Source organism: Grampus griseus, assembly GCF_964374135.1.
Source record: "Grampus griseus genome assembly, chromosome: 1".
In the NCBI taxonomy this organism is placed as follows: Eukaryota; Metazoa; Chordata; class Mammalia; order Artiodactyla; family Delphinidae; genus Grampus; species Grampus griseus.
The window spans coordinates 151,951,503-151,964,167 of NC_139017.1; the positions used below are offsets into that span (position 1 = coordinate 151,951,503).

Below are 12,665 nucleotides of genomic sequence, written 5' to 3' on the forward strand. Positions count from 1 at the left end.
GAAGCCCGTGCACTGCAATAAAGAGGAGCCCCCGCTCGTTGCAACTAGAGAAAGCCCACGGGCAGCAATGAAGACCCAGAGCAGCCAAAAAAAAAAAAAAGAAAAAAAAATAGCATCTAATAGCTAGTCAACAAGGACCTACTGTATAGAACAGGGAACTCTACCCAGTACTCTGTAATAACTTATATGGGAAAAGAATCTGAAAAACAGATATATGTATATGTACAACTGAATCACTTTGCTGTACACCGCCACTGTAAATCGACTATACTCCAACATAAAATAAAAATTTTAAAAATAGCATCTAAAAAAATGCTTAGGAATTAACTTAAGGAGGTGAAAGGTTTGTACAATGAAAACTATAAAACACTGCTGAAAGAAATTAAAGACATAAATAAATGGAAAGAAATCTCATGTTCATGGACTGGAAGACTTACTAAGATATCAGTACTACCCTAAGCAATTTACAGATTTAATTCTGTCCCTGTCAAAATCCCAATTTTTTTGCATAAATAGAAAAACCCATCCTAAAATTCATATAGGCTCTTAAGCGACCCTGAATAGCCAGAACAATCCTGAAAAGAACAAAGCTGGAGAACTCAAATCAGGAGGACTGTTGACTTTGAAACTTATTACAAAGCTACAGTAATCAAAACAGTGTGGCACTGGCATAAAGACAGAAACATGGACAGACAGAACAAGAGTCCAGAAATAAACCCTCACACATATGGCCAAATGACAAGGGTGCCAAGATCATTCAATGAGGAAAAGACAGTCTTTTCAACAAATGGTGCTGGAAAATCTGGATATCCACATGCAAAAGAATGAAGTTGGACCATTACCTAACACTATATTTTTAAAAATCAATTCAAAATGGACCCATGACCTAAAAAACATAAAACTTGGAAAATATAGGGCAAAAGCTTCACAACATTGGATTTGGCAATGATTTCTTGGATATGACATTAAAGGCAACAAAAGAAAAAATAGAAAATTGGACTTCAGGAAAAATTTTTTTTAAAACCCCAACTCAATTCAAAAATGGACAAAAGACTTGAATACACATATATCCAAACAAGATATACAAATGGTCGATAAGCACATGACAAGATTCAACATCTCTAGTCATTAGGGAAATGCAAATCAAAATTACAATGAGGACTTCCTTGGTGGTGCAGTGGTTAAGAATCTGCCTGCCAATGCAGGGGACATGGGTTTGATCCCTGGTCCGGGAAGATCCCATATGCCACGGAGCAGCTAAGCCTGTGCACCATAACTACTGAGCCTGTGCTCTAGAGTCCGTGAGCCACAACTACTGAAACCCACATACCTAGAGCCCGTGCTCTGCAACGAGAAGCCACTGCAATGAGAAGCCCATGCACCACAACGAAGAGTAGCTCCTGCTCGCTGCAATTAGAGAGAATCCGCACACAGCAATGAAGAGCCAACACAGTCAAATAAATAAATTTAATTTAAAAATAAATTAAAAAAAAAAAAACTACAGTGAGATACCTCACTTCCATTAGGTGGCTATCAAAAAAACCCAGAAAATAACAACTACTGGTGAAGATGTGGAGAAATTAGAACTCTTCTGCAGTACTGATGGGAATGTAATTGAGAGCAGGGTCTCAAGGAGATATCTGTATACCCATATTCATAGCAGCATTATTCACAAAAGCTAAAACATGGAAGCAACCCAAGTGTCTACTGACAGATGAACGGATAAGCAAGATGTAGTATATACATACAATGGAATACTATTCAGCCTTGAAAAGGAACGAAATTCTGATATATGCTACATGTATGAAGCTTGAGGACATTATGTTAGGTGACATAAGCCAGTCACAAAAAGACAAATAGTGTATGATTCCACTCATAATGAGGTACTTAAGAGTAGTCAAAATCACAGAGATAGAAAGTAGAATAGTGGTTGCCAGGTGCTAGGGGGAAGGAGGAACAGGGAGTTATTGTTTAATGGATATAATTTCAGTTTTCCAAGATGAAGAGTTCTAGAGATGGATGGTAGTGATGGTTGCACAACAACGTGAATGTACTTAATACCACTGAACTGTACACTTAAAAATGGTTAAGACGATATATTTTATGTTATGCGTATTTTAACACAATAAAAAGTAGTTTAAGAAATGCTGCAGGATATCTGAGGTTTCCATTATATTCTCAACACTTACATTAATTTTCTAGGGTTCATACCTTCCCTTCTACATCTGGAAACATGTTTCTAAGGACTCCCCTGGTGGCTCAATAGTTAAGAATCTGCCTGCCAATGCAGGGGACATGGGTTCAAGCCCTGGTCTGGGAAGATCCAAAATGCTGTGGAACAACTAAGCCTGCGTGCCACAAATACTGAAGACCGAGTGCTCTAGGGCCCGTGTGCCGCAACTACCGAGCCCATGTGCTGCAACTACTGAAGCCCACATGCCTAGAGCCTGTGCTCTGCAACAGAGAAGCCACTGCAATAAGAAGCCCGCACACTGCAACGAAGAGTAGCCCCCGCTCGCCGCAAGCAGAGAAAGCCCATGCACAGCAACAAAGACCCAACACAGCCAAAATAAATAAATAAATAAAATAAAAACAAAAACCAAAGAAAACATGTTCCTAACCATGTCAGTTAGAAGTACTAATATACCACTAATGTATAACACACATAACACACAACACTGATAGCAAATTGAAACAATAGTGTTGCCTCTTCAAAATGAGGTTATCTGAACTTGGCATTTTCTTAAAGCCTTAAATTTACACTTCACAGACCTTAGCGTAAACACACAACCACCCTCTGTACTGCCTCTCCCTCCCGGCCCAAGTTAGTGCTTTACAGAAAATAAACCAGAATCAAACACTGCAACTTCTTAAATGAGTTACCATATTTAAAGTACCTACATAGTAAGCATTCGTTAAGTGCTGCTTATTATTCCCTAGATGCTAATTTTTAAGAGAAATGCATTTTCTCAAACTTAAAAAATAGGTTGCAACCTCAGTACAGAGAAGTATGATCCAAGAGAATATAGAACCAATAGGAGAGAGCAATCCTTTATTTTTAGACACTTTCACAAAAGGGTTTTCAGTACGTAAAGTTTCCAGCAGAGAAGAGAGAACGTGAAAATCAGCCTCCAGCCACCGGCAGCTGCTCTGCTCAGGGTCAAGGATCCTCCTTGCCCAGGTGCTGAGGTGGAGGTGTGTACTTCCCTTCCTTTATTAGCTTATCCCGCTGCCTCTCGATGGCACTCAGACGTTTCATCTGTCAAAGGAAGAAAGTATTTAAACTTGGGGGAGATATGCACTGGAAAGTGAGGGCTGGAGAAGCTGAATACAAAATTGGTTTCATTTTTAAACTATGGAAGTCTTTCATCCTAGAGGGCCTCTGGGATAAATCCCTTCTTTAAAGAACCCATTTCCCAAGCTTTTAACAAATAAATTTCTGGTATATATAATAATATCTCCTTGAAAACTAATAACTAAAATGTTACTATGATATAGAGGAATACAGGTATTTACAAAAACAATACAGATCCAAAGGCTTTAAGAGGTATACTTGTGCATATTAAAATCTTTTAAAATATTAAAAGCTGAGATCATCTCACAGCTTATATATTCCTGACCTCTCTATGTGAAGGTGGCACTGCTGCTAGTAACTGTTCACTGGGTATGAATGAAGCAGAAATAGCCAAAGAGGTCTCTGGACCACACTGAAAGAAAGACGTGGTATGTGCTCAGCTACTAGTCACTCGGATAGGCAGAGCCTTGAGTTCTGCCTCTTCTCAGTAGGACATTCCCAATAGAGGAAAGCCATGCTATTCAAGATTGTATGAGAACCCTAATTCATGGATTCTGTGACATGGAAAACAGACTACTAATCCTGACTGCACTATTCCGTGGCTCAAAACCCAACAGCTTTCATCTTACTGAGAGGAAAAGCTGACTCCTTCCCTGGAATGACTTAAAAAGCCCACGTCTCTGACTTTATCTCTTAATACCCTTCTCCTGGCTCTCTGCTCCAGCTCAGAGACCCTTCCACTTGCTGTTTCCTCTGCCCGGAACATTCTTCCCTCATGTGCATGTGGTTCACTATCTCAAAGTCTCTGCTCAAATGTCTTCTATCACTGAGCTCTTTTTGTAGCACTCTATTTAAAACAGCATACATGCCTTCTCCTGCTTCCTATCCTTCTCCTGTTTATTTTCACCACCGCACTTACCAACACCGGACACACTATTTTCCGTTGTTTGGAAATTTTCTGTATCCCACCGCTCACTGTCACCCCCACCCCTGCCCCACTGCCCTGCATATAAGCTCCATTAGGGCAGAGACTTTTGCTTACTGCTGTATTTCCGGTACCTGGAATAGTTACTGACAGAATAGGTGATCTAGTAAATATTTTTTGAGTGAATGACCAGGTTTTCACAAAGGCATGAAGAGGTAGTATGTTCAATTAAACATCCCATGAACTTTAAAGAATTAGTTAGGATGTAACTTCAGTAGGAAAAAAAACTCTAGGTATCCTAAATACTAATATAAACAATAACCATTTTAAAAACTGTATTCTTAACATTTCTCCATTAAAAAGTCTCCCAACAGACTAGTCATGGCTGAGCTATCACACCATCATATGTCAAGTCTTTCTTCCACCTAGAACCAATCACCACTTGGTGTTCTGGATACAAGCACAGGGTCTGGAACCAGCACTGCCAGGTTCAAATGCCATTTCCTCTTACTGGGCTATATGACCTTAGGTAATAGCCTTAATATTTCCCTGCTTCAACTTTTTAATCATACAATGGGGAAAATAAACATAATGCATCTCACAGGAGATTATTGTGAGAAATATATGCATTATTACATTCTAAGAACTTAGAACAGCACTTGATTCTAATTCCTTGATTCACTAGCTTCTTCACTTAGATGACCTCCAAAATGGTAACGTATCTATTCATAAACTCACAGGATGAGGCGTGACCTTAGAGTAACACTTTATATTTCCAGATAAGGAAACCAAGACTACAAGAGAAATGACTTGCTCAAAGTCACGAAACTAGTAGTGGCAAAACCAGCATCAAAATCAAGGTCTCCAAACTCCCAATCTAATGTTCTTCCCGCCTCATCACACTGTCTCTTCTTGGTGTTAATTTTCCATAATGAGTAAAGTCTTAATCTGAGCAAGGAATAAGTGGGGCCCGCAGAAGACAAGTTAAGACATATTGTGAACTAAATAGCTGGTAGGTGGCCAACCATGACCCATCCTTGTCCCTCAGTAATACTACAATATTACTCAATGATCAATATTCCTTTAGAGATCAATACAAAATTATTACCTGACACCCCTTCATTCCTTCCAAATTTGGCTTCACATAATCCAAATGCCAAGAGCAGATTATAAAAAACAAGAAATTTAAAGTTTTTGATACAGATAACTTTGAGAAACATTTAAGTGAAAATCTAAATTGTATCCCTGAACCCCAAGGAGTTAAGAGTAATAAAAACATTTATATTTGTTATATCTGGAGCACAGAAATAAGCAAAATGATGGCCCACAGCCAAAGATTTCTTCTCTAAGGGAGAACAGGGCCCTACATGTTATGCACATTCAACTCTTGAGGAAGCAGACACCATGCCATTAACCTTTTTTTGCCCCCTGCATTTTTGGTCAGGCTCACCTAAAGCAATCTCATTAACACCTCCATCCTCCCCAGAGTAGAAATCAATCCAGAGATTGTTTTATCAGTTTCAATGTAATAGATCTACAGGATTTTAATCTCTTCCCCAATGAGGATTGGATATATATATTGGGTTGAAATATATTCACCCAAAGATTTTCAAGGACAAACACCCAATGCTGGTTGGTATTCTTTACTTTATAGTCTACGCAAAAATGGAAATATACACATGAAATTTCTAACCTGGTGGCTGCAGCAGGATACAATGCTAAGGAATATATGTGAGAACATTAGGAAGAACACTGAGGAATAAGAGGCCCTTGTCAGATCTGAAGGTTTTTAACTTCCTTGACATGGTACCTAAGTACGGAAGGAGTTTCACCACAAAAGTTTTGCCAATTCACATTGGGCAAACTAATGCCCAGTGACCAATTAAAAATACTTAAAAGTAGCCCCAAAGAAATGAGGAAGTAATTCAGTGCCTGTCTCCATCACTTCCTCACCGTTTTCTGTCGAAGTAGACACTCTACGAAATCATCATATTCTATCTTGCACTCTTTCTGCGCGCGAATACCACCAATACCATGTGCGCACTCTATCCATTCTTTTTCAAAAGCATGGCATCGACCTGGAATCTTGAGAGGCTGCTCAGCACTCTGGATTGTCATCCAGCGGTCTAAGTCAAGACCCAGCCTTTTCTGCACATCAAAGAAAGGCATGGCTGAAGTGGAAGAAAAAGAAAGAATGCCGTAAAATTGCAATCAAATGAGAAACTTCTGAGAAAAATGAAATAACTTAGATACATAGCTCTCAAGAAAGCTATTTTATACTATTCTCCCAACTACTTCTCCCCAAACTTTTTCATTAGACAGGTTCTTCCAGTTTATGGTAGATGAGCAATTTCTGTGCTTTCACAAAACTCAAGGAAGAGACAACTAGAACTAAAAAACAATGCATTAAAATCCTCTATACTGATAAGGTCATTTTTATCAAAAGTTAAAAAAAGTGTTTATATTTTGACTCAGTTATCCCAATTCTTTGAGATAGATCTGAAGAATAACTGAAATAAACAAAAAAGCACAAGCATGAAAACATTTCTTTACATTTTCCAATCCATATAATTTAGATGACACTTCTAAGAAGCCATCCTGAAATGGTTATGTCCCTCCTGTGTTAGCACAGCATCATCGACTTTTCATAGTACTTCCCACACCCCTGTAATGCACTATCTACATGAATGCCTCCCCCATTGAACAATGAGTGCCTTGAGGGCAGGGACCCGGTAGGAGCTCAGTAACTGTTGGGGAAAAAAAAAAAGAATTTCAAACAACTTTAAAGTGCAACAATAGAGAAACGGATAATCAAATCTGGTACCTATCTGGTAGAACATGAGGCGAAAAGAACGCACATGAAACATACACTTGAATACTGAATGAAAAAAAGGGGGGATTACAATAATGCCCCCCAAAAAAAACTGTCTGCAAAAGAAGACTGGAAGGAAGCACAAAAAAGGGTCAATAGTTACCTATGAGTGGCAGATTTACAAATGAATGTAATCTAAAATTTTTCTACCCATTCTTTCAGTCATTTACTTAGTAATAGCGTTCCAGACACTGGGATGGGGAGGAAAAGCAGTGCAACCTAAGCACTAAAATGAGGACACACACGTGGAATTGGGAACCCAATGGAAAAGCACAAGAGGTAGAGCTCGAAGTAGGAAGCACCAATTCTGCCCATGAGACTGGAAAATGCCTTTGAGATAGGTGGCGCTTGCCAAGTGAAGCTCCGTGAGCAGAGTATTCCAGTAGGGCACACACAACACGAGTTACAGCCGGAGGTGCTGGGTATGTCTGGGGGACACTGAGCACCCAGACGTGGCTGGAGCGCAGACTGCATGTCGGGAAGAACGAAACGAGCTTAAGAGGTTGACGGGGCCCAAATCCCGCAGGGCCATGCAAGCCGGGACAAGGAGCGTGGACTTAAGGTTAAGAAACCGAAGGCCAAAGTATGAGTCCGCCACAAAGCTACGTTAACCTGGAAAGAGAGCCGAGAGAGGCGCGGCCTACAAGCTTCGATGACACTGGCTGTGTGGACCAAGGGGCCTGGAAAAGCAGAAAACACGGCCAAGGAGAACGGACACCCAGCAAGCCAAGAGGAAATCTGTTAAAGAGATCTCGGAAGGAAGCTCCTTAGGCTTAAGCGTCCCGCAAACAAACGCAGCCCCTACCGTCCAGCAGCTGTGTCCTTGACTCCTTGCTGACTCCGCTACTAGAAGATCCTCGGGTGACAATGAGGCCTGCCGCAAAGGAAGCCCGCAGCGCGACGCTTGCAGCGCGACGACGGGAGCCGACCTGCCTTCCGCAGTCGCGCCCTGGAACCATAGAAACCGAGCCTGTCGATCTGCGCCTGCGCGACCGGCTGAGTTGGCTTCCAGAGGCTGCGGATAAGCCGACCTTACCTAGACAACTGAGTAAGAGGTGGCCCGGGGGTTAGTGATTTCCTGCTGCCTCCTCGTGCTGTACCTTGGATTCTCACGACAGCAGTGATTGGTGAGGGACTTAACCAAGGGAGCCCCCCTCATCCCCCTCCAGTAGCGGTTAAGCTCATGGAGTGTGGACCCACCCAGGGTGGGTTCCAATTCTGGCTCCGCCACTTCTGTGTCAGCCTGGAAAAGTTTCTTAACCTCACTGTGCCTCGGTTTCATCTTAAGATAAAAATATCTTAAAAGACAATAATGGTACCTACAGAGTAGGATTGCTTTGGGGATTGAATGAGTTATATTAAAGCACTGAGGCGTTTCCTGGCACGTGGAAAGCGCTCTAAGGCAATTGCAGTTCTTTGATGTCGCCGTCTGTTTTTACTTTGCGGATTCGGGAAAGTCGTCAGTGACCATGCCCCTCCTCTGTTTCAGAAACTCCAAAGGCTCCCTTTGATTACAGCAGGGGCTCCGAAGTGATGGTGGAGGGGGAGGGGCTGGGGGGCAGGTAACATAGGCAGTGTGTGGTATGATACGTTGCGGGAGTGGGAAGAAAATACTAGAATATTTCTAATTTTTGTGTTTTTTAATTTCTTGTTTGTGTGTTAATGTTTATAAAGTGCATAATATTACATTAGTTGTACATATAAATAACTTGTAAATATTTATTTTGGGGAAGCTTGGGCCGAAAACCTTTTCCTTTTTTTTTCCGCTGAAGACAGGAGGTTTTATTGATGCTGATGGGAGTAGGTGGGGCCCCCTGGAGCCCGGAGGGGGTGGGGGTGGGGCCGAGTCAGTCAGTGGATGCAAAAGGCCTGAGCACTCGGGGGTGGGGGGGTAGGTTGGGGCACATTAATCTTAGGATTCTATGGCTCCTTCTCTGGGGAAGGGAGAGAGTATCTTGAGGGGGGAGCAATTTGAAGAGCAGCGAGGGAGAGGTTAGGGATGGCTGAGAGCCCCTAACCTGAGAGAAGTCACCACAGTAGGCAGCAACATCTGTGTGGAAAGCTGGATCAACTCGTCAGTAGAGGAAAGTGGGGAGGGGGCGCTGGGTTGGCTTCTTGGGGAGGGGTCTGACCTTGGCCTGGGTGAGCTCTCGAGAATACCTAGTGTTCTCAATCAGAGTGGGGCAGGGCCCAAAGCCCCTTTCCCTGTGGGCCTCCTTAAGGAGAAAAGGCTTTCGGGGAGCCCCCTTGGCAAGGGGTGCCAGAATTATTCGTAAAGGCACAGCTGGGGGCAGACAAGGCACAAAGGCACAACTGGTGGAGGGCAGGGGCAGCCTCCAAGCTGAGTGTCAGGGTCACAAGAGGACACAGGACCACCCACGCTTGCTAGGCATGGGGTTGACCACGGCCTGGACAGCCTCAGCAAACACTTCCTTGACGCCGTCCTGCTGCAGGGCCAAGTACGCGAGGTAGCGCACAGCGTGGATCTGCTTGGCCAGCACCTGGCCCTGTTCCTTCGGGCGTCATAGGGTGTCAGGCTGGGCTCTCAGGTCCTTCTTGGTGTCCACCAGGAGGATGGGCACATCGGGGCAGTGGTGGCACACCTCTGGATGCCACTTGTGCCACACATTCTCATAGGAGGGCGGACTGGCAATGGAGAAACAGATGACAAACATATTGGTCTGTGGGTAGGAGTGTGCGCAGAGGCGGCCCTACTCCTCCCGGCCCGCTGTGTCCCACAGGTGCAGGTTCACCGTGCGCCAGCCCTGCAGGCGCTATAACTGTCGAACGCTGTGGGGAGGTACTCCTTGGGGAAGGCGGTGGTTGTGTAGCAGATGAGCTGGCACGTCTTGCCCACAGCCCCACCGCCTACCACCCTACACTTGATGCTCTCCATGGTGGGTGCAGCTGCTGCGGTGGAGGCTATGCCTCCTTCCCCTTCTGGGCCCCTCTGGATGCAGTGACCTGGTGCCCTCCCCGCCACAGGGGAGCTGGGGGCAGCAGCAGCTCGGGGCTGGAGACTTCTCTTCAAGTGATGTGCTCTTAAAACTGTTTAGAGAAGTTCCAACCTTTCCAGCCTCATTGTCCCAAATCCCCTGCCTAATGCTCCAACCAAGAGCTTGCTCTAACAGCGTCTTCCAGGAAAAGTCCTGCCATCCAGTCTCTGATTTTTTTTTTTTCTCCCTTCCCTTGGAATGACACCATTCCCCCCCATCCCGTCTCCATTTTTGCATGCCAAATTCCTGCTCTGCTTCAGAACTTTAGCATAGGTTTTTCTCCAAAATGGATTAACGGTCCCCAAGCCCCGGGTTCATCCACTCTGGAGACAATTCCTAAGTTCCCACGATGTTCTGGTTTTGTTCCAGCATTCCAATTCTCCCTTCCTTCCCCCTTCATCAGGTATAGCCCACCTGAGATCAGTTTCAGTTCAGCTAGAATTTCCTGGGCACCTAATGCATGCCCGGCACAATACTGGAGGATTATGGAATTGGTAACTCATGGCCCTTGCCCACAAAATACTAGAGGTAGCAAGGTAGTGATCACCACCACCCCTTCCACTTCTCCCACTTTCTTATGTTGGTGATATCATCTTCCCAGCCATTCAGGTAGGAAACTCTGAAGTTGTATTTTGCCTTTTCCTCATCTTTCATCCAATATTTAATTACTTGCCAAATTCTTTCAAATATTCCTTCAATAGGTTTCCAATTTCTTTCTTCCTTTCTGCCTCCCGGCTCCTCACTTCAGTCTGTTTGGCACTGACTAATCTTTCTAAAATACTAATTTCATTGAATCACTCCTTGGATACCAGGCAGGATAGATTAGCACAAAGATGGGCAACTTAAACACCTCCAAGGCCAAACAGAGCTAGCTCACTGTAAATAAATGAAAACAAAACCATCATGATAAATAGTAGCTGGTACTTGGCCTCAGTTTAAGGGATGGAAGGAGTGTTGAGGAATGTGACAAACTGAAGAGCATATGTCCTGTCTAAAGGGGGCAGTAGCTACTCAGCTCCATTCTGTTGTCAAGAATCAGGGCCCCAAATTGTCAAGTCTTCAAATTTTTCAAGAGAAGCCAGAAATCTTTTGTTATTGTTTAAGTGTGAAACATTCCACTTTAAAAATATGGGGCAATTAATCTTTTTTTTTAAAGCGTTGACCAAACAAAACCCAGGATGGAAATGGCCTTGAGCTGCCAGATTTCAACCCTTGGTTGGAGGGAAAATTGCAGGCTGGAAAAGCAATTTACTTTAAACTCTGATGATTTTTTACATCCAGCCTTGCTCTCTTCTTACCGTCTCTTCTTAATGTTGCTAATTGCTTTTCTAAAAACTGAAATCTGATCATTCAAAAAACACTTCCTGAGCTCTTACCACACGGCCATGATCCTTGTTGAGCTCTTGGGACGAAGACACAGCCAGAATGCTGTGGTAAGTGATAAAACAAAGATGAACAAAATAAGGGAGAACGCAAAGGAGGGGGGTCATTCATATTGCTTGGGCTGCGTGTGAGGTGTATTCAAGAAAAGGTCCAAATTCTTGGGTTTGGTATTCAAGACCATGATCTGATTTCTTCCCATTTCTAAATCGTCAGATCCCATTGTTCACCAACCCCTACTCAATACCCTCGTGTTCTCAGCCATCCAGAATTACTCTCATGCTTACAACTTTGTAGGAGCAGTTTCTTCTGCCTGTAATAATCCCACTTGCTACCTTCCCACTGTCTCCCAGGCGAATGCGTAATCCGTCCGCATCGATTATCGCACGGTTTTCTGTGAAAGCTTCCCGAATTCCTGAGCATTTACTAGGCCTTTGTTGAGGTCCCACCAGCCCTGTTATATATTGTTTCCTATTATAGATGTTGTTAACTGTTGATACGCCGACCCCCTCCACTGGACCGTGCATTCAGACCCGGTGTCGGCGCGGCTGTGCAAAGATGTCGGTGACAGGTCGTCTCCTCTCCCGCAAAGATGAGAAAACTACAATTCCCAGAAAACCCTACGTCAGAACGGAGCCTGCGCCGTTGCTATTCTGACAACGGGCGCCCGCTTGGATTCCTGCGCTTTGCGTTACGAGTGTTGTAACTCGGAAGTTAGGGTCGAGTTGCCAGCTCTTGTAACGCCCGTCATTTATCTTTTATTTTCCTTGTTCTAAGATCCTCACGTGGAAGTGTAGTTTTACAACAAAATCAAAGGGTTTTATGCGCAGAGAGGCAAGCCTGAGGTGTCGCCTTTTTCATTCTGTATTCGGGAACCCGAAGCTCGGCGACCCGGTGGAACAGGACTAGGCGTTCGCCGCGGGGTCCAGCGACCTGTTCTTCCGCGACAGAGCCTTGCTCCCATCTTCAAAGTATAAGAGGATGGCTCAATGTTAATTGAAGGCCCCTATTCCCACTCCTCTGAAAACTAGCCTCAGCTGCTGCGTGGACGGTCACAGGCCGTTTAACGTCCCCCTGGGTCTCCATTCGCTGGACTTCTGTCCTTGACCTATAGGATTTCCTCATGTTTACACACCTCAGTCATAACCCGAGAAAAGCTTTTAACGCTACCTTTCTACAGGTAGGCCACCTATAATT

At 43.8% G+C, this 12,665-nt stretch overlaps 1 protein-coding gene and 1 pseudogene across 2 annotated transcripts; both read right to left on the bottom strand.

The window, feature by feature from the left end:
• Positions 1-3,029: 3,029 nt before the first annotated feature.
• NDUFS5 (NADH:ubiquinone oxidoreductase subunit S5) lies at positions 3,030-8,005 on the bottom strand. The gene is made up of 3 exons (XM_082670819.1): positions 7,898-8,005; positions 6,174-6,391; positions 3,030-3,259 (listed from the first exon to the last, which is right to left on the bottom strand). The coding sequence occupies exons 2-3, from the start codon at positions 6,387-6,389 to the stop codon at positions 3,161-3,163; spliced, it is 315 nt and encodes a 104-aa protein (XP_082526945.1). The 5' UTR covers positions 6,390-6,391; positions 7,898-8,005; the 3' UTR covers positions 3,030-3,160.
• Positions 8,006-9,446: 1,441 nt separating this feature from the next.
• Positions 9,447-10,053, bottom strand: LOC309829525 (rho-related GTP-binding protein RhoG-like; annotated as a pseudogene). Its single transcript has one exon. The product of its transcript is annotated as a rho-related GTP-binding protein RhoG-like (transcript).
• Positions 10,054-12,665: the final 2,612 nt, after the last annotated feature.